Here is a 20,550-nt window from a genome sequence, read left to right as displayed (position 1 = left end):
TCAGGAGATTCAATCAAGGGACGCTTCTCGATTCTGGAGTGTTCTCTGGTGCACGAAGTGCGCGAATCGGCCTCATATTTTGGGGGATGCCGATCAGTGAAGTGACGCATGTTATAGAACATCGGTTACGTTGCTGTAAAGCATCACAGTCGCCCGCACCGTGACCGCAAAGCAACTTTGGTTCTTTCTTCCTTTCCTTCAAATATGGCAGCTATATTATGGTCCATTTATTGCGCTTATGTTTCAAAACTCGTTTCTACTCGGCGCGGTATGCGTATATATCTTTCCCGAGCGAAAAAAACAAACATTCCAGTTTTTTGGCGCTTTTGTTTCAAATGTGGTGTTTCTGTTCGAAGACCCATACAGATGGTGTTTGCGCAAAATTTCTAACGGAAAATCACCGACTATTTAGTGTCGACAGCTGCATATTAACTTTTTGAACACGCCTCCATCACTGCTTGTTATTGGCTGTCTGGTGGTCTGTGGTATAGGGCTGTGTTGCTGTATATACCGTGTGTTGCTGGGTGATTGTGATAATATTTTGATGATTAACCTTGGATTAACCTTTTTATTCAGCGGTAGAGACCCACAAGTTGACTCCATTATAAATACTGTCTCTTTACCATGAAACAGACTCAGAAACCTTGGCATGAATGCTCTCAGGCTCTCAAGAGAATGTTGAAATTCAGGTCTCAAAAGATTAAAATTGCAATAATGAAATGTTTCACCTACCTTCCAAGCCATAAACACTCATACTGGTACTGGATGGAACTTAAAATAAAAAACAGGGGTGGATAATTAGGGGTTTGTAGCACCCCCTGGGATTTTCCACCAATGTAGTACCTATATGCTGCAGAGACCAGGGCCCTGTTTCACCGTTGATAGCAGCACGCTTCTATCAAATTGCGCGAGCTGACGTAATGTGATGAGGTCACACTAATGACGTTTCATGTAATCCGTGAGCTGCGTTTGGAACAGAGTTGCTGTTTCGTTGAATGCGATGTGTTTGATCGTACGGCCGTGAAGCTGTTGGCAGCAATATTTGATGACATCACACAGATTGACGGCGTCATGGTTTGCTGATGTTTCCATGGAAACCCAATTTGACACGTGTGATAGCAGCGTGCTGCTATCACCGGTGAAACAGGGCCCAGAATAGCATGGTCTGTGTTGCACATATTGATGCTGAAGCTATACCTATCAAATGTCTTTCAGATAACCTACCGAGTGTACTGTTCACATTCATCACAAATGCAGTCATTCTCCGGTATATTACATCTGATGTCCTGGGCATCATCAGTGTCAGGTATGCACCCTTTACTTTTTTCCATAAGTACCTATGTAATGTTTTATTGCCAGTGAATTGAGTGTATTACAAAAGAGCAGTGTTGTAATTGCCTCTGACTGACGCCCCGCTCCCCTTTTAGCGTGCCCGTGTCAGCGGCGGTGTCGGCGGCGCTGGCCGGCCTCTGGCTGCACGCGCTCAGCCAGCCGGCGCCTGAGGTCACCTCAGAGTACCGTCTGGGCGTGTGGGTCACCGCGGCCATGGTCGTACTGGAGACGGCCGCCCAGCCGCTGGTCATCCTGGCGCAGGCCATGCTATTTGTCAAATTGAAGGTGAATGACGGCGGTGGGGTGACGCAGAGGAGAGGAACAGGGTGTCAGGGGAAAATATTTGAGGCGCGTCGGTTCCCCGATGACTCTGCTATATCAGTGAAATTATATCTGAAGCTCAAATCGCCTGCTGTGACAGTCGTTTGCGGATCGTCGATCGTTCACACCGCGTTGAAGTACTGTATTCTCCCTACCTTGCTGGCATATGTGGATTATCTCTGACTCTCTTATCGTCTTCTCGCCCCTCCCCATCTCCTCTCACCACTCTCTCACCCACCCGCTCTCCCTCTCTCCCAAGGTGGTAGCCGACATGGTCAGTCTGTGCAGTCGGGTGGCGCTCAAAGCCTGGCTGATCGCCCTGTACCCGTCCCACGCCATCTGGGCCTACTGTGTGGGCCACGCGGTCAGCTCCGCTCTCCTCGTGGTCATCTATTACGGCACCCTGCTCTGGCACGTCCGCTCACCGGATAACTGTCTACCGGTGAAGTCGGCGAGCGAGCTGGGACCCAGACTGGTGCCGGGACAGGTGAGGCCAGTGAACTATTTGTAAAGGGGCGGGGTTTCAAATGTAGTCAAGCGTTTTCGCGGTCATAGTGGTTTCTTTTGGCCAAGTCGTCGCATTCTTCGTTTCATTTAGCTAGAACTTTAGGTCTAAGGCCTCTTAGATTGCAGTCAAACGGTATTAAGACCTACCTGTGTTACAGACAGCTCACGGCAGCGCTGGATCGAGTATCCTCAGAAATAGAGCCAAAGTTGTGCTGCCACGTTTTCCCAGCAACCGCGTCTGCCTCTAACATTTCCTGTCGCGACGGTGGTGATGTGACCCTTGCTGCCATCTCTCTTCACTGAACAGTAATACCTCTCCTCCCCTCCCCGTCAGCCGGCGCTGGACCGTGACCAGCTGGCCCTCACCTGGAGCTTCTTCAAACAAGGCCTGCTGAAGCAGTTGCTGACGGAGGGCGAGCGCTACCTGATGACCGCCTTCCACCTGCTCGACTTCTCCGAGCAGGGCCTGTACGACGTGGTGGCCAACCTGGGCAGCCTGGCGGCCCGCTTCCTCTTTCAGCCAGTCGAGGAGAACGCCTACGTCTACTTCTCGCGCACAGTGGAACGGGGAAAGGTAGGTGGCAACGTGGCCGGCTGATTGTGTGGTAGGAGGTGTTTGATGTTAGTTTTTGTTTTTGTTTTTGTTTTTTACTGAGGAGTAGTGGCATTTGGTGAAAATATCAGTAACGTTGACCACAGTGTGTCGATGCCCGGTGAGGCGCCGAAAAAGCTGTAAGCACACACTCTGATATTAGCCAATTATACTCGTAGCTACTCTTCATCTCCGCTATAAGTCCTTACTGCCAGTCGTTGTGATCTTCATCTTGGTGTCTTTTTTGTCATTCGGTTTGTTTTGTTGCCCAGCTTCTATCCTTCTGGCCATCTCTCCCCTTCTCGCCAGTCACTGGAAGGGGACAGTTTGGCACCTCTCCTCCAGCCGGTGCCTGACAGCTCACTCCCCCTCCAGCCGGTGTCTGCGGTGGCGGGCCGGGTGCTACACGACCTACTCCGCGCTATGAGTCTGACCCTACCTCCTCTCCCTGCAGCCGGTGTCTGCCGCGGCGGGCCGGGTTCTGCACGACCTGCTGCGCGCCATGAGCCTGCTCGGTCTGGTTGCCGTCACGTTCGGCTGGAGCTACTCCGACCTGCTGCTGCGACTGTACGGAGGCGCCCTGCTGACCGCCGGTCCGGCCGTCAGTCTGCTGCGCGCCCAGTGCGCCTACGTGCTCTTACTGGCGGTGAACGGAGTGCTGGAGTGCTACACGTTCGCGGTGATGCGCCAGGAACAGATCAATGGGTAAGTGCCGTGGAGGGTTTATGGAAAGCAGTCGGGAAATGGTCGGTGGCTTAGTAAGGAGTGTCGGTAGAGGCTGAGCGGATTAGGAAATGACGTTCTCATATTGGTTTTTGTTGTTAGACTGCCTTTTGCGGCTAAAGGCGAAGTGGAAAGGCTGGCCAGTCGTGTCGATAAAGTGAAGCTAGGAACATTACTATCGGGCGCTTTGACAGGTGTTGTGACGTTTTCCGGTGTTTCAGGTATAACCGGAAGATGGTGCTGCTATCTGTGATATTCGTCATCTCGACAGGGATCTTTACTAGGCTATTCGGCGGGGTTGGATTTATCCTCGCCAACTGCGTCAATATGCTGACCAGGATATACGTTTGGTGAGTTTTTGTGTTTTTGAATAGATTTGATTTGTCCTAATTGGTCTAATTATTTACATCATTATCCAATCTGTCATGGATAGTCAATATCACGCTTTATTCGCCGATCTCGATATACTTGGATCTCGTTACTTCACCCGTCCATCGACTGATACGAATGTCTGCTGTCCCCAATAGTGTCCTGTAGCCCTCTCAATTCTCATCCCGTCCCCTCCCCGTATGCTGCTGGTTCCCGATACAGTGTCCCGTGCCACTCTCAACCATCATGTCTTCGTCCCATTTTATGCTGCTGCTGCCCGCTCGCCCCGTCCAGTGTGTTGCTGGCGCTTGATGCAGTGTCTCGTACCCCTTTCACCCTGTCCCCACCCCGTGTGTCGCTGATGCCCGATACAGTGTCCCGTACCTCTCTCACCCTGTCCCCGCCCCGTGTGTCGCCAGTTACCGGTTCGTGGCCGGTCTGCCGCTGGAGCCGGCGGTGTCCGTGCCGCCGCTGCTCGGTCTCCGCCCGCCGTGGCTGCCGCGCTGGTGACCGCCGGCCTGCTGGCAGCCGGCTCCGAGCAGTGTCAGAAAAGTGGTTTGGGGATCTAAGTTCGCGGAACAAAATGTTTAGCTGCTCACGGAACAAAAATCATAAAGTAAGACACTGTAGGGCCACGCGTATTGTTCTAGGTATGCTTTAAGTATACAAGATATTTGCCAGAGTCTCAGTCAGAAACAGCAGCTTCTAGATATAAAATAAGGGTTCAAGGAACGCAGCAGGTTGTGGCCTTACAGCCCAAGTGTTAGACTTATTTGTAATTAGTTAGCAAATCTGGACATGCAGGTAATGGATGACCACTAATGCTCAAAATTATTCATAATGGAAAATATACAAATAATTCTTAAAATTGTGAATGCAGTGAGAAAAATGAATGGGGTATAAAAATATACACAACATTCAGAATATGCTTTTCAAATGACACATTTTCACATGAAACAAAAACTGCTAAGTATATTGAAATACTATTTGAAATACCTTTAAGCAAAATCAAAACATAGCCAAGTGGACTGGTACCTACCTACCTACATAGTATCAGTATAAATGGCCTTGTACCTACCTATACCTATATTGATATAATGCAAGTTTGACAAATTTGACGCAATCCAGCTTGAAGCAAATAACCAACAAATAACGAACCACAAAGACACAAAAACATGCCAGCACTTAAAGAAAAAAGGTCTTGTGCAAGACAACCCCCAAAAACCATGCCACAAATGATTATATGTAATCAATAATAGATAATTGCCCACGGCCCACGCGCTTGCCCAAACTGAAACGGACGCCTCGCACCTCGAGCCTTGAGAAATGGCGCGGAGGATGACTCGGCGAGGGAAATTAGAGGAAAGGGATTTCCTCTTTACTGGTTTTCAATTTGATAAAAATGATTCAAATTGATGAAAACTTCAAAATAGCATATAATATTTAAAAAGAATCTAAAATAAATGAATATTAGACTTCAATCTGGCTGCTTTATTTCAAATGATATATTAATAAGCAAAGGGATTTTATGCCCTAGACAAACATTACTTCATGTAAAAGTGATATCAGCATATGTCGGTATTATACCTGCAATCGGCATCAACTGGGCAATAATTTTATGCTATGAAAAGCGCCGTCTCTCAACGATTCTAACGGTACCCAATTTTTTATAAATACAAGTCGAGATTGCTTAAACGTTCCAAATTAAGTGAGTTGTTCCGTGACGAAACATGGTCACGGCGTTTCAATAAAACTATATGAAAACGTCCATAAAAATATAAAAATTTGACATAGAAACAATCAGAATTGAACAATCTATGATGCCATACCTAATTTGAACCGATTGCAAGCCTACTTCAACCTTTATTCTACCCTTACTTTTGTTCCGTGCCACGGAACAAGAATATGGTAAACTGAGAAATGCACTGCCATTGAAATGCCGTTATGAGGATATGGCAGCCTCACTGAACGGGCAAAAGCGACCGTCTTTTGGGAAATTCGACAAATAATGCGCATCACGGTCAAAAGTGATGTTTAGTTTTTCGTGATGTCAGTGTTTCCTGCATAAAAAATCGTTTCCTGCCCAATAGTGGACGAGACAGCAGGAAATCGGTAGTTACTGATTTGATGAAAGAATACGCAAAAGGAATGGCAGTGTATCCATAAACGTGGTGTGGATTGTGCATTGTGCAAAGACGTTGCAGTTGTGGTGAGGCTGGGACTGAGGACTTGCCATTCAAGTCGTAGGTATTGGTATGGGTGGCTGTTCGTGATAATATTGATTTATTGTAAGAAGCATCTAACCTCATTCCGTGCACGTGACATGCAGGTGATCATGGTTGAATTGGATGGTAGGTATCATCCTGTCACGGGCTGATTCTCTTTCGTAAACATCTGATTCTCATTCGTAGACAAACCAGGTGAGAAATGTGATGGAATGGAAACATTTATTTATTTCACAAACACACTCAATAGCATACATTCAAGGCACGTATACTGGATTCATTCCTTCACGCTTGTTTTAAAACTTGCTGGATAGTTTGACATGGTTTGTCAATACTTCTATCTTGTAAGCACCTCAACTTTGGAAAGTAATGAATGACTGGCATTTTAACTGATCCAATTATGATGATTGCATGGTGAAATTGTGGAGTAACTGCTTCTTATCTGTTTCAATAGTACTTGCAGGATGCTTGCTTGCTGCTTTGGAGATCTGAAAACAGAACAAAGCACAATGTCAAATTTTCAATTAACATGTTTCTTTAGTAAGTTTCCCTTTCAGTCCTGTGATGCCCAGTTGCAGTTGATATTTAGTCAGTGACGGAACAAAAAAAGTGATTATTAGCAGTGAAAAATCTCACAGAACAAATCTTCCAAGTTCAAAAAAATTGAGAAACCGGCCACTTTTCTGACACTGGCTCCGAGAGCTGGCTGTACCCCAGCTCCGCCGCCGTCCATGTGGCTGTGGGCGCGCTCTGTGGGGCCGCCGTGGTGGCCGCGGCGGTGTACAGCGAGCCCCGCCTCCTCCAGGCGGTCAGGGAGCGGGTCGGGGATAAACTGAAGCGCAGCTAGCGGGGAGTGCTACTCACATGGTCACGCAGGGAATAGGGGTTGTTTTGTTGTGATATTTATGTGCATTTTGGGTTGAATATACACCGTGCCTGTCAGTAGAGTGGATCTATCAATTTTAAGACTGGTGCGACTGCAGGGGGCGTTGTGGCTATCGCCCATTTGAGAGCTGGACAGTGCTTGAAAGCAACTTCCTACCGATGAATTTTGGCATTCAGATCCTAATTATAGCCATTTGTGATGAACGATGGCGATGCAGGGGACGGCAGGGGAGGTGTGGGGATGGCACCTCCCTGGAGCTTATGGTAATCGCGGAAGCCCATTACCGTTTACCACCACTGCATAGCCAAAGTGGTAAGACCGGAGAGACGCGATCAGGCCGGATTGCCAGTTGTCGATTCCTCTATCGTTGTAGAGGTCGCCTGCAAAGTGAGATTACTGCTTTTCGTAGAGGGCGGTAAAATCGTGGCCGGTTAGCGTCTGGTGGGGCTTGTAGGCTAATGAATAATGATGGGCACGACCGGGTGCTGTATGCTATATGTGGTGACAGCGGCGTTCCTGAGCGTAGGGTGTATCTCTTGCTCTGAAGTCCAGAAGTCCTTATCGTTCTTGTGCATTCACTTTGTCAGTGCCTGATGTCAGTGTCAGTGTTTGTCAGTGTTTCATTCTGTAGCAGACATGCAGTCATATTTGGTTAAATAGAACCTGGCAGTCTGAGGCAGTCTTTTCATTACAGTTCCTCATTACAGCGTCTCATTCATTACAGTTCAATATTTAGAAATGCAAGACATTACACATAAGGGCCGATCGGGCATAGAAATACAAAACAACAGTATACGCTCGCTGGCTATTATTCTGAGACTCAGCATTGAACCTGCCATCACTACAATACAGGAGGCGACAGGCGTAGAGGTGATGTCATACTCATTTATCAAGTTCCGCTGACTTGACCCACAAGTTGACTCCATTATAAATATTGTCTCTTTATCATGAAACAGACTCAGAAACCTTGGCATGAATGCTCTCAGGCTCTCAAGAGAATGTTGAAATTCAGGTCTCAAAAGATTAAAATTACAATAATGAAATGTTTCACCTACCTTCCATTGCCACAAACACTCATACCTACTGGTACTGGATGGAACTTAAAATAAAAAAACAGGGGTGGACAATTAGGGGTTTGTAGCACCTCCTGGGATTTTCAGAATTCTCTACCGCTGAATAAAAAGGTTAATTATGAAAATATTATCACAATCACCCAGCAACACACGGTATATACAGCAACACAGCCCAATACCACAGACAGCCAATAAACAAGCAGTGTTGGAGGCGTGTTCAAAAAGTTAATATGCAGCTGTCGACACTAAATAGTAGGCAATTTTCCGTTAGAAATTTTGCGCAAACACCATCTGTATGGGTCTTCGAACAGAACCACCACAATTGAAACAAAAGCGCCAAAAAACTGGAATGTTTGCTTTTTTCGCTCGGGAAAGATATATACGCGCGCGGTATATAGGGCCTTGCTCGGCGCATTTTTGCGTGGGCTGATTTATTCGTTTCAGTTTTATAGGCATGTAATTCAAATTTGGATAATTTTAGGCATTTTTTAACCACCATTTTACATATTTTGGCATGGCTACCATTTTGGTTTATGCTGGGAAATGGGAATCGAATAAGCTCCAGCACGCTCCGGCTCATTCAGAAATGTTCATCTGAAAATCAGTGCAAAAATATACAAATTTGCAATTAGATATACAATTTAATACAAATTTGTATATTTACAAAATATACAATACAAATACAAATTTATCAATATCAAATCAGTACGTCTTTTATTCCTATTCTAATAAGCATGTGTAAGAGCTGTGTGTCCAGTATTTCAAGAAATGCTGTTGAGTTCTACTTCTGACTGAGCAGTGAATTTCATTTCATTTTGGCATTAGAGTCTGGTTCTTGAAAACATATATTGAATTCGCTAAGGTTTTTAAATTTTAAATTTACATTCATATTGCTGCTTTGACTTGCAATAGACGCTGTTACCTACATAGGGTTTGTTGCAAGCTTTTATCTCCGTCCGTGATGTTGCAAAAGATGCCAATGGTGCTTAACAATTTACAAAATGATCCCCTCTAAATATTTGAAGACCACTGCAACGAAATTATCGCCAAATTAACGAGCTAGAGCCTCGTCAAATATGCTATGTAAACTGGGTTAATGTCAGCAGTTTTGGGTGTACTTTTCCCCTCCCCCTGTCATTAAAACATTTTACTATGCTTGTCCAAATCCAAGGGTCATTACATATAAATGAGGCATTTATAATTGTTTTTGAAAAAAATCATTTTATTGCACTTACCAGTTTTCTTTTCAGATTTTCTCTCCAATTCCAAGATGGCCACTGAGCATGACAGAGCAGTGTTGAACAGCATTCTGGATCCCAGCCTGCCTCTGGGAGATGTGATGAACTTTGAGGCACCTCAGGAGGAGATACTGAGTATCGATCCTGATGGTAGGTCAGAGTTACTACTGTATAGTGTAGACCTAACTGTATACCTACATTTGTATAAGCTTGCATGATGAGTTGAAGAACTTTGCTTGTTGTGCTTTTGAATCATTCTGCAAGGCTGGGGATGAAAAGGGGAGCTCTACCTGCAGCTGGTATTCATCCCGAGAAAGCAATTTTATTTGCCTTTGCTGTGATCCTCAATATAGTATACCTGGAAGGTCACACAAACCAATAATGTTTCAGTGACCACAGACACACAAAACAGTCCACTGTGTAAGTGTGTAGTGTCTTGTCAGCCCCCTTCCCCTCCACCGTGCTATCTGTCAGCCCCCCCCCCCCCCGCCCGCCCCCAGAGCCGGCCGAGTCGGAGAGCGACGAGTGCCGCCGGTCCCGGCAGCTGGAGCGGGACGGCGTCCAGGCCGCGGAGGCCGGTGACCACCAGACGGCGCTCCGCCTGCTGACGGAGGCGGTCTCCGCGGCGCCGCAGCGGCCCTCCCCGTACAACAACCGCGCCCAGCTCTACAGGCTGATGCACCGCAACGACGGTGAGCGCCGGACGGCGATTGTCGGTGTTTGACACGGACCGTGTAGCATTGTTGTGCGGCTCGGATTTGACGAGCAGTTTCGCCAACCGTCCGTGATCCGAATCGCGTAAGCGTTCAGTGACAAGAAATCATTTTACCGTATTGCCCCTCAGACGCGCTGAGTGACGCGGACCGCGCCGTGGAGCTGAGCGGCGGCCGCGGCCTGGCCGGCCGGCAGGCGCTGTGCCAGCGCGGTCAGCTACACCAGCTGGCCGGACAGCAGGAGCGGGCGCTGGACGACTACCGGCGCGCCGCCGCGCTCGGCAGCAGGTTCGCCAAAACGCAGGTACGGCAGGACGCTGGCACCGACCGCTCCGTTGCTAAGAGGGATGCCTAAAATTTATATGGATAATGAATATCTGGCTGCTCTTAAGTGATCCTGATAACATGCTGCACTTGTATCCCCTCGCTTGAGTCTTTCAATTCCATTGTCTTGGTATTTTTCCGCCATAAATTTGATGACTTCCAATAATTGTCGTTGGGGCCTTTGTGGGAACACTGACGCATTTTGCGATGGATTTACGGTTAACTAATTCGCCGTGTCCGTTTTTTCAGTTGGTGGCTCTGAACCCGTACGCGGCCCTATGTAACCGTATGCTGGGAGAGGTGATCGGCAGACTGCAGCGGGGCGAGACGGACGAGCCCAAATCGTAAGCCGAGGGGAGGTCGGTCCACTGGGGACGGGCTGCAGCAGAGGACGGATGAGCTGCCATTCCAAGGGAGGTCACTTCGCTCGTCCTGCGCTGTAGTAGAGACAGGACTTGGGACGATCGTGAGTTCGGATCACGAATGAGGCTGACTTCTTTCGATACATATTGTCTCGGTTCTACTTCAAGTAGGAGAGGACCGAAGGATAGGTATTTCCATTTTATACGGTGGTGGTATAATGTTTGCCAAGTGTCATTGATGTACAAACTGATATTCCGTCCTAACATGCGTCCTTGGATGATGAGCTCGCTTTCAGATAAGATATTTTACACACTCCCATGCCTATTAGCTGGGTTTCGATATTGAAAACGGTCAGTAGCTGGTAGTGTCTGTGGCATTTTTGGTGGCTCACTTGTGACGATACCTGGCCGCCGCATTCCATTATGCCATAATTGGACCAAGAACCAGGCCAGTGTCCAGCTCAACCCATTATGAAGCCGTCACGGCGTGATGGAAACGCATCAAAGTGCCAACTAACTCGGGTTATTATGGAGTGGTCTCTGAATACGTGCAATATACTTTTTCTAGAGGGAAATTCTTTGCTTGTCTGACTTTGCTCATCCAAAGCAGAGCTACTATGGGGTCGCGGTATCCGTAATGACTCAAGCGGCGTGCCCGGTGAGCCGGCCTCCAGAGTCAGACCCAGCCAAGGGGCCCAACCCACCTGTCAACCCTTTACACAAACGCACAACTTTCTCCACATTCGCATTATACACTGGCGATTTATTGACCCGAAGCCGGGCTGCTAACAACTATGAGCGACACAGATAACAGACTAGACTAGACTGGACTAGAGATCAGACTAGGATTAGACTAGGGTACTCGCGGACAATTTACCACGGGCGCCACCGACTGACGGACGGAGCGGCGGACTGAAGACGTCACGGCTCGAAACTCTGAGTGATGAGGTGGATGCGCCGCATCTTGTCCTCGAGCGAGGAGCGGCTGGCCGCCGTCTCGGCAGAGACCTCCCGAAGCATCTGCTCTATCTGCTGAACCTGACGGACACCGGACGACAGAGAATCGGTTAGATTGATCAAAATATTGTGACTAATCGAATTTCCAATCATCACAAACTGACCTGGAGTAGGTGAGAGAGGTCCCAACTGGAAATGTTCGATGTTCTGATATCAATTTGTAGACTGAGATCGCCACCAGCATGCTTCACTTTTTACAAAACAGTCCTCAATGACAATCCTCTAATCACGGACAGTGAGATTAGAGGATGCGTAGTTACCCGTTCGGCGCTCTTTTTGAGCTCGTGGTCCTTTGCGGCGCGCACACCGTCCAGCTGCGCCTCGAACAGCGCGTGCATTTCGTCCATCTTGGCCTGGTACTCCGAGTCCAGCGTCTGCCGGGGCGCAGAGTCACGTAAACAGACGGGAACTCGACACTGCCGTTTGGGAGATCTACGCTAACGAGGGAGTCTTGTGCTGAATAGAATAAGTCGGACTACTTAGTATCTAGCGCTTTAGAATTACGCTCTCGTGATACGTGATCTACGTGATATGACGTGGGGCAATCGAGTTACACCCATACCACCAGTATAACGCCTTTTGGGGCGACTAACGGAGCGAGCGAGAGGGTGAGCCTTGCACGTGCGAAATTTCGAGGGGGTACCTCCAGCTGACTTGTGCACTGCACCCTACTAACCGGTCTCTAGCGATGTGCCAAATTTGAGCACAATCGGCCCAGCCGTTCTCGAGATCTGGAAGCGGCACCCTGCAGGTGCGCACGTGCAAAATGGGTCCCAACTGACTTTTGCACGGCACCCTACTAACCGGTCCCTAGCCTTGTACCAAATTTGAGCGCCATCGGTCCAGCCGTTCTCGAGATCTGGAATCGACCCCTGCACGTGCGCACGTGCAGCAGCACCCCAACTCTGGCACATGGATATGCAGTGCCTAGTGGGTGCCTACCTTCATGCCAACATTCAGCGCAATCGGCCAAGTAGTTACCGAGATATTGCAACAATTACAAAAGTGTCACCTCTTCGTTTTGCACGTGGCACGTGCATAAGGGGTCACCCACATGCATCGGGAATAGTCCAATACTTGGTAGAAGGAATGAAGCTACCCTACAAAAATTACCGCATGTAAATCGGTCAAGTGGTTGCTGAGATATAAGCGTCGCAGAATCGTGACCACGGCCGGCCGGCCGGCCGGCCGCTCATACTCAGAAATTTCCGTTATTCTACGTAAGACTCCGCTCGCTTCGCTCGCTCCGTAACTATTCTGGCTTCATGACATGCCGTAATTCTGACTGTCAAGTGTCAGCAAGGTTATGGAGACGTGGACCCGGGCGGGATGGCACCTAGTACAAGAGTTCCGACTTGGGTGCCGCTAGGTCCGCTCACCTGCAGTTTTTTGGCGGCCTGTTTGGCCAGGTCCATGGCCCGATCCCGCTCGTGGCGCAGGTTCACCACCTTGTCATCGTTCATGGAGCGGCCCATCTTCACCTGTAAGGTACCGAGAGGTCATACAGGGTCGGGTCACAGAGGTCAGTAAACACAGTCAGAGGTCAGTCGCACTGTTAAAAAGATACCGCGTGAACGTCCAGCCGGCAGGATGTAATGCAAATGCGCGTAGTGGATCGGTTATAAATGATTATATTCTAAATTCCCCGGTGACTTCACAGAATACCAAACGGGAGGGACAATTCGATCAATATAACACCTTTGTTTACAGCTCCCTTCGAGCATCGCTGAGCAACCGCTCAACCACCCCGGTTACCTGGCTCTCGAGTTTCCTGATGAGCTCGACCTTCTCCTCCCAGAGTTTGGACCAGCCCTCGTTCTTCTTGGCGCACCGGTCGAGCTCGCGCTCCGCGTGCTCCAGCCGGCTGATGAGCTGCGCCTTGTTCTCCGTCAGACGGTCCAGCTCCACCTGAGCAACGACACGGGATAATGACAGCCGTTTTAACGGGCTCAGCAAATAATGAGCACGCAATACTTTTTTGGGTGTTAAATAATTATCCTTCATTTTTTTCAGATCTCCTTAGGAGCACCGCAGTTGCAGTCGCGGATTTTAGCAGTTGCGTACCGCCGTTCCGTTTGAGCCGGTACGTGCCGTCGCTCTGTTTAGGTCATTACACACATTTACGGTCACTTTACAGTGTCCCGTTCCGTTTGATGTATCCCGTCCCGTATACCGTATAGCATTCCATCCCATTTACCGTCTACCGTCCCTTTTACCGTATATTGTTCCCTTTACCGTATAACGTCCCGTTTACCGCATTCCGTCCCCTATACCCGATACCGTATACCGCCCCGTTTACCATCTACAGTCCCGGTTACCTGAAGCCGGTGGCTGCGGCGTTTTTCGGTCTCCAGCTCGGAGGAGGCGTCCCCGCGGCCTCGGGAGGCGTTGTGGGCCGCCGCCGCCGCTGCCGCCGCCTGCTTGGTCTGGCGCAGCTGGTCGGTGACGCTCGTCACCTGCTTCTCCTTGGCGGCGACCGCCTCCTTCGACTTGGCCAGCTCGGCTCTGAGGAGCGCGGTCAGGGCGGGACGGGACGGGTTACCGGAGCCGGGACGGTACGGGTTTCCTGAGATCTCCACGTCATATCGCCGCACCATCAAGTACAACCGTGACAATTTGCCCATTATTTGATTATAATTACAGTAGACTGTAGAACGATTGAAATATGGATACGATAACGCAAGAGTCTTAACGCTTTTCCAGGCCGTGAGTCGAAGAAAAACCATCATTTATCTGTTCGATTGCGACCAGTATCAGTACTCGTCAATGTCTCCCACGGTAATGTGAGCCTTGGCTGGCAGACTCCGAACCTCACCTGGCCTCCTCCAGCTGTTTCTGCAGCTTGCCGAGTCCGGCCGTGTGTTCGGCGGTCATCTCGTCCAGCTGCTTCTTCAGCACGGAGAGTCGCGCGTCGCCGGCGCGGCGCAGCGTCGTCTCCTCCGAGAGTCGCTTCTCCGCCTCCTCCTGAGCGGGCGGGGACGGAGTCAGAGGTGCTACACGCATCGTATACCCTATAGCGTGTTCATTGTAAACGGTCCCATATTTTACACTTGCTGTCGAAAGACGAGCCTCTGTTTTGAGTTTCAGCTCTGAGATTGAACCTAGGGAAACGAGCTTGATAATCACTTCAAAGATAGCTCAGTACCGAATTGCGGATTGCCAACACCGAATGATTCTCCCGGTCCTAGTTTAGTTTGTCCTCTCCTGTCAAATTACATAAATGTTCGGTTCGTTGAGCGGCGATGGACAGGTCGCCAGACCAGCCAGCTCAGCTATTCGGTGGTGCGCGGGAATTGTAGAACTGCAGATTACATGCTCATCAGTCATCCGTTTAGTCACTCAATTGGACTCGATTGAACCAATTCAATGAGTGGATTGATGGGTTTCACGGGTCTGTTTCGTCATTTTTTTCCGGTAGCCCACACAAAAAGGACGTACCGTCGGTCGTCCTACGAACAATAGGCTTTTGGAGACTGGCCTGGCGCAACAAACAGCACGTCAGAATATCTGCAACTACACGACTACATTTCTCAGCTACTCACCAGCTGTTTCTTGACATGCTCGGCGTCGGCTATCTCCTTGGCGATCAGGTCTTGGGCTGCCGTTTGCTGTTTTACCTGTTAGGAGATACATCACATCCGTCAAAGACCAGTCAATCTGCGCCCATACCACACCACACAACACTCATAGCACCGCCGGCCGGACCAGGGGACGCGTTCGGTCCCCGGCACACACAGCGCTCTCCACCGCTCCGAGCCGCCGCCAGCGTACCTTGTTCTCGAGGAAGGCCACGGCGGCGCTGTGGGCCGTCTGGTCGGCCTTCCGCTGCGCCTCCAGCTTCTCAATCTCCTCCCGTACCGACTTCAGCGTCCTGCAGGGAGGGATGGGTTCTGTCACTGTCATACTGAAACTGGGAAACTCGGCCGCGTAAACTTCAGAAATGTAAACGCAAAAACTAGCTGAGCTTAACTCTGGTTGTGTTGAGTGTTTCTGCAAGAATAAAGGTAAGGAGAACAAATTCATTAATTGACACTGTCGAGTTCCGCGTGGTTTTCCTAGTGCTTGAATCACGCGTTAGGATATCCCAACATGCTTTACGGGTGTTTCCGGACTGTACTGACTGATTAAGTTCGCCGATTTTCTGGTCCTTTTGTTTGTCGGCGACGGCTGCCTCGTCCAGCTGTCGCTTCTGTCGCTCCATCTTCTCCAGCGCCGCCGACTTGTCGTCTGCCAGCTCCGTGAACCTGATAAGGACGCGCACAGTTCAGTCCTGAAGAGATAAAACATTTCTGAGCGTAGCTGACTGCTCCAGTGCGCAAACTGATCTGTTAGCCTGATCGATTAGCCTGTAAAACCACCTGATGTTTGTGCACTGAACGTAAAAACATGCACGGAACGTATAACCTCTACCGTATTTCGGCGCATCGCACACTCTCAGTTCGAAATAAAATGCTTTGTGAAGCAGCAGTTAGCGATAAGTCCCCCGGCCCTTCGCCCCCGTCCCGCACCTCTCCTTGAACTTTGCCAGCGCGGCGGTCATCCTCTCGTTGTCCTTCCTCAGCTGGGCGGTCTCCCGCTCCGCCTTGGTCCGGGCGGCGGCCGCCTCCTTCAGGGCGGCAGTGCGGGCCTCGTCTGCCGCCTTGATGATCAGTTTCTGGACGGCCGGGTTATCGGCGCAGTGCCTGTGGCGGCAGCCGGTCAAAGGGGGAGGGGACAGGATGAGGGGGGAAGGCAGAGTAGGAAGGAGGGGAGATGGTGGTCACGGCCGGTTATCAGCGCACTGCGCAGTGCCTGTGGCGGCGAACGGTCAGAGGGAGAGGAGGAAGGGAGAGGTCAGCGGGTGCGTGGTAAAGAAGTGGGCCAGAGACTGTCTGCTCCAGAAACATGAAGCGAAGGAGAAAATGGCTGTTAAAAAGTGCTGCATATTAAAGTTAAGTTACGTTCATAAGGTGAGGGTTCAACAGCATGACCCGGGAAAGTTGGTGCGTCTTTGAGAACGGATGCGTGACGGCAGACATGGGACAAGGAATGGTTACGAGAGGATCAGCACGGTCGAGTTTGTAGTGATAAGGATGACGATTCTCATCCTGACTGCCCCAGGCACCGGCGCCCATTATGGTCTGCAGCTGATTCCTGGCTCCAACGGAGAGCCCGCTCACTTTTTCTTCATCTCGGCCATGTGTTGTTTCTCCCGCTCTGCCAGCAGGTCCTTGAGCTCGGTGATTTTCTGCGTCTGCGCCGCGTGTTCTGCCTTCAGCTGCTGCAGCTGCTCCTGAGCCACCAGCAGCTTGTTGGTCGTCTGAAAATGCAAACATACTTATTTACAGCCGCGGGAATATCAGGTCCGCATATGTCTATATCTTTCGTACCATCTACTCTACAGTTTTGGTATTATTCGTATGGGAGGTCCAGAGCGGAAATTTATAAGTCCTATTCGCTTTTTTTCGTTTAATGTTACGAAATAAAGTGTGCAACTTCAGAAGCAACCTAAAAATCATTTCAACAGGACATCAGTTCGCCTGTGCTGGAGATACTCTATAGGTCAGACTAAGGATGTTGCCTTTCCCCACCTCCAGTTCCCGCGCATGGCACCGGCAATTATCCGTCCACTGACCGCGTGTCCCTCGCTCTGTGCGTCCTTCATGCGTCGGTCCCGGTCGTCCAGCGCCTGCCGCTGGATGGACAGCTCCAGGTCCCGCTTACGGACACACTCGGACATCACCTTCAGCTTCAGCTGCAGGTCGCTGCGGTCCTCCTGACGTCATATAGGTCAGTAATGACGTCACACACTCCGACATCACCTTCAGCTTCAGCTGCAGGTCGCTGCGGTCCTCCTGACGTCACACAGGTCAGTAATAACGTCACACAGGTCAGTAATGACGTCACACAAGTCAGTAATGACGTCACACAAGTCAGTAATGACGTCACACACTCGGACATCACCTTCAGCTTCAACTGCAGGTCACTGCGGTCCTCCTGACGTTATCTATGTAAGTGTCAACGACTCCATCGATAAATTAATCTGGTACCGTTTGCGATACCTATTCCCTGTTACGGGACGGCACCTTCCCATAACGCAGCCCATGATCAGGCCCAGCCCGACGTCCCTACCTCAGATCTGCGCAGCTCCCGGACCGTCTTGTCCCGGCTCCCCTCCAGCCGCACCGTCTCCTCCTTCATACGCTGTATCTCGTTCTGCGGATCACACCGGGTGTCGCTCATAAGCTATCGGTGATAGCAGACACGGTGCGATGGACGTAACTGAATATGGGCCGTTGATGTCACATAGGCTTACATGGGATACCTATTATTTTAGCGTATTACAGGGAACTATTCAACGTCTCCCGATTCCTTACCGTCTTTTTTAACGTGGCTTAATAAAAATGACTTATAATTGAAAACTTTGAGCAATGCTTTTTACTGTAGTTACAGCAAAAAATTAAGAGCACGGGCGAACAGCACGGCATAATGAAGCATCACATTCCGTTCCCCGGGCGATTCCCGTGTCGCTGACCTGTATATGTCCGAGGCCGGCCTTGAGTTTGTCCCTCTCTGCCTCTGCAGCACAGAGCGCCTGGCCCAGGGTGGCCGAGGTGACCTCCTGTTTGACCCGCTCCCGCTGCTCTTCCCGGTAACGCTGGTAGGAGGAGGAAGGGAGGGCGACGTGCGAGGTGCGGGAGGACGTGGCGATTATGGTTCGGGAGATGGGTTATCGGCCATAGTGATGGAGCACAATTAGGGCTAGAATTCTCGTAATTGTACGGCCCGTAGCAGCAGCTGGATCAAAGCTACGAAAAAAAAATCATCAGACAGCTTGCTCTTCAAACTAATTGTCACTTCAGTCTTTCAGCCCATATGTTGCAGCCGTATCTCCCCGATGTATGGATCTGTACTTAGCGCCCGCTGCCCCCTCCCGTTCACCTGTGCGTGCGCGGATCAGTTTACAGGCCTGCGGCAGTATTTACCTGAGCGTAGGCGGAGCAGAGTTTGCAGGCCTGCGGTGTGAGCATGGCCATGACGTCCGGGTCCGAGTGGACGTCGCCGGCGGCCGTGTCAGCCTCCGACTCCGAGGCCGACCGCTCGCTGTTACTCACTGGCGGTACGTCGTGAAACAGTGGCAGAATAATCAACAGGCCAAGCATTTAACAGTCAACGATAGTTATGCCGTACCCGGATCACACCATCATCGCCTAACGTACAGTCCACAGCAGAAGTAATGTGTGGTTTCAGTCATGGGTATGTTCTGCTTCTGAAGCCTAGGAACGATTAGCCAGACTGCAACGAGACTTGAAATGTAGCTTACATGCATCTTCACCCTTGCAGCTACAACTTTATCTATTGACGTCTTCTTTTCAATCAGTCCGTATTTAAAAATCGTCGGTCAAAGCCATCCGTTGAGATTGGTAAAACCACACATTACTTTAGCGGTGGGCTGTACATACGCCGATCGTTACGGGGCCAGTGGCCACCCTACCCTCATTTATCGTCACTTTACGGTCCCGGCGACGGTGACCGTCGCCGGGCTCAGCCGACTGACCTGCGAACGTGACCCGTTTCTCGCGGACGGGCGGCGAGGGTGACCGGGAGGCGGCCGCCTGCTGCGAGGCGCGGATGGCCTCCAGCTGCCGCTCCAGCCGCTGGATCCGACTGCGCACACAGTCGTCCGACTCGGCGGCCGGCGGAGGCGCGGGGGCCGGCGCCGGAGTCGAGCCGCCGGACTCGTCCCCCTGCCGGCGGCAGCGGTCCACTGACCGACACTGCTCCACATCAGACGACACACAGCGGTCCGACACTGCTCCACATCAGATGCGCAACGTTCCACCAACTGAGCTACGGGACAAACCTATGAATGTCGCACTGAAATAATAGAAACGGTTTTCATCCTTCTACCGGCTACCGCCAATCCATTGCAGTGTGTCTAGCCTTTCAGATATCATACCTTTGATTCATTTTTCTTCGGCACCGTTTCTTCGGCGCCAGTTTTGTTCATCGGCGTGAGGAGAAACTGGATTAGGGTGTCCGGATCAGGGAGAGATCCGGAGTTTTCGTTCCACATCGCCACTCTCGTCTGAAAAGTAATGGGTTCCTACATGTTGCAATACAATTTTTAGCCCGAGAGTCTGAACAGTATTTTGGGCATAGATATGCCAATATTGAAAGGAAACACAAAGTTCCATCACGAAAATAGCATCATGCCCAGACGACACACTGATAAAGTTCGTCATTGGGGGATAAGGGGTAAACTTGAACTGGCTTTCAAATAACCAATAAGAGCTAGAGTTTGAGTCGGGCATTATGAGAATAGTCCGTTCACAGCGCTTACCTTGGTTTCAATGACCGATGATCACGTCACGGTAGATCAAAATGTGATGGAAACTTCTACTCCTCATTTTGAAGGCCTTAAAATTCGAGGGCGTCTCAGCGAAACATCGGAGCTGGCAAACCCCGTAATGGCTCTGGCAATCATACAATCAAAATATTGCACAGTATGGTATGGATTTGTGGCAAAACCCAGGATCTTAATGCTTCGATCAATAACGGAGCACAATCAAGATCTTATCTCAATCTCAGTGAGTTCACGATGTGATTCACGGCACCTCCAATCTGCATTCTGCGGTCGATACCTACCTAACAATCAGGGTATCACGATCTACCCGTAATGATAACCCAGTCTGAGTCATATGCCCCGAGCCACCGAGCCTACACATCTAGATACAACGAAACTATAAATATACTACTTCAACTATACGATTAAAACTATAATAACAGGACGGAGTCTCGGACGGATAAACCTTTTCAATTTTTCCATTTCAAACTCCGCGGCTCTTCAATGCAAAAAATAGTTTGTTTACGTGAATTGCTGCCATA

General features: G+C 49.9%; 3 protein-coding genes across 15 annotated transcripts; 2 read left to right on the top strand and 1 right to left on the bottom strand.

The window, feature by feature from the left end:
• The first annotated feature begins 439 nt into the window (after window positions 1-439).
• On the top strand, window positions 440-7,011 carry LOC122388337 (protein RFT1 homolog). Its single transcript, XM_043379338.1, has 8 exons — window positions 440-478; window positions 1,216-1,306; window positions 1,428-1,617; window positions 1,913-2,140; window positions 2,495-2,734; window positions 3,207-3,457; window positions 3,697-3,825; window positions 4,264-7,011. Exons 3-8 carry the CDS (start codon window positions 1,546-1,548, stop codon window positions 4,352-4,354), a joined length of 1,011 nt encoding a protein of 336 aa, XP_043235273.1. The 5' UTR covers window positions 440-478; window positions 1,216-1,306; window positions 1,428-1,545; the 3' UTR covers window positions 4,355-7,011.
• Window positions 6,048-11,240, top strand: LOC122388338 (tetratricopeptide repeat protein 36-like). 7 transcript variants are annotated; one of them, XM_043379340.1, is made up of 5 exons: window positions 6,048-6,097; window positions 9,279-9,416; window positions 9,767-9,958; window positions 10,111-10,283; window positions 10,553-11,240. In XM_043379340.1, the coding sequence occupies exons 2-5, from the start codon at window positions 9,299-9,301 to the stop codon at window positions 10,649-10,651; spliced, it is 582 nt and encodes a 193-aa protein (XP_043235275.1). In that variant the 5' UTR covers window positions 6,048-6,097; window positions 9,279-9,298; the 3' UTR covers window positions 10,652-11,240. The 7 variants fall into 7 exon arrangements, with proteins under 7 accessions (XP_043235275.1, XP_043235277.1, XP_043235279.1 ...); XM_043379342.1 differs by lacking the exon at window positions 6,048-6,097 and adding an exon at window positions 8,399-8,418; XM_043379344.1 differs by lacking the exon at window positions 6,048-6,097 and adding an exon at window positions 8,412-8,465.
• A 157-nt stretch (window positions 11,241-11,397) lies between these two features.
• Window positions 11,398-20,536, bottom strand: LOC122388343 (leucine-rich repeat and coiled-coil domain-containing protein 1-like). Of its 7 annotated transcripts, none has more exons than XM_043379358.1 (19): window positions 20,475-20,536; window positions 20,006-20,138; window positions 19,622-19,750; window positions 19,220-19,409; window positions 18,648-18,775; window positions 18,197-18,319; window positions 17,794-17,877; window positions 17,297-17,437; window positions 16,842-16,981; window positions 16,191-16,364; window positions 15,804-15,926; window positions 15,454-15,553; window positions 15,225-15,299; window positions 14,498-14,646; window positions 14,001-14,187; window positions 13,438-13,590; window positions 13,062-13,163; window positions 11,943-12,056; window positions 11,398-11,703 (listed from the first exon to the last, which is right to left on the bottom strand). In XM_043379358.1, exons 3-19 carry the CDS (start codon window positions 19,736-19,738, stop codon window positions 11,587-11,589), a joined length of 2,217 nt encoding a protein of 738 aa, XP_043235293.1. In that variant the 5' UTR covers window positions 19,739-19,750; window positions 20,006-20,138; window positions 20,475-20,536; the 3' UTR covers window positions 11,398-11,586. The 7 variants fall into 7 exon arrangements, with proteins under 7 accessions (XP_043235293.1, XP_043235295.1, XP_043235289.1 ...); XM_043379360.1 differs by having other exon boundaries at window positions 20,311-20,534; XM_043379354.1 differs by having other exon boundaries at window positions 19,220-19,439; window positions 20,475-20,534.
• Window positions 20,537-20,550: the final 14 nt, after the last annotated feature.

Source organism: Amphibalanus amphitrite, unplaced genomic scaffold (assembly GCF_019059575.1).
Source record: "Amphibalanus amphitrite isolate SeventyFive unplaced genomic scaffold, NRLGWU_Aamphi_draft 000318F_arrow, whole genome shotgun sequence".
NCBI lineage: Eukaryota > Metazoa > Arthropoda > Thecostraca > Balanomorpha > Balanidae > Amphibalanus > Amphibalanus amphitrite.
This window is presented reverse-complemented; position numbering and strand designations above follow the sequence as displayed.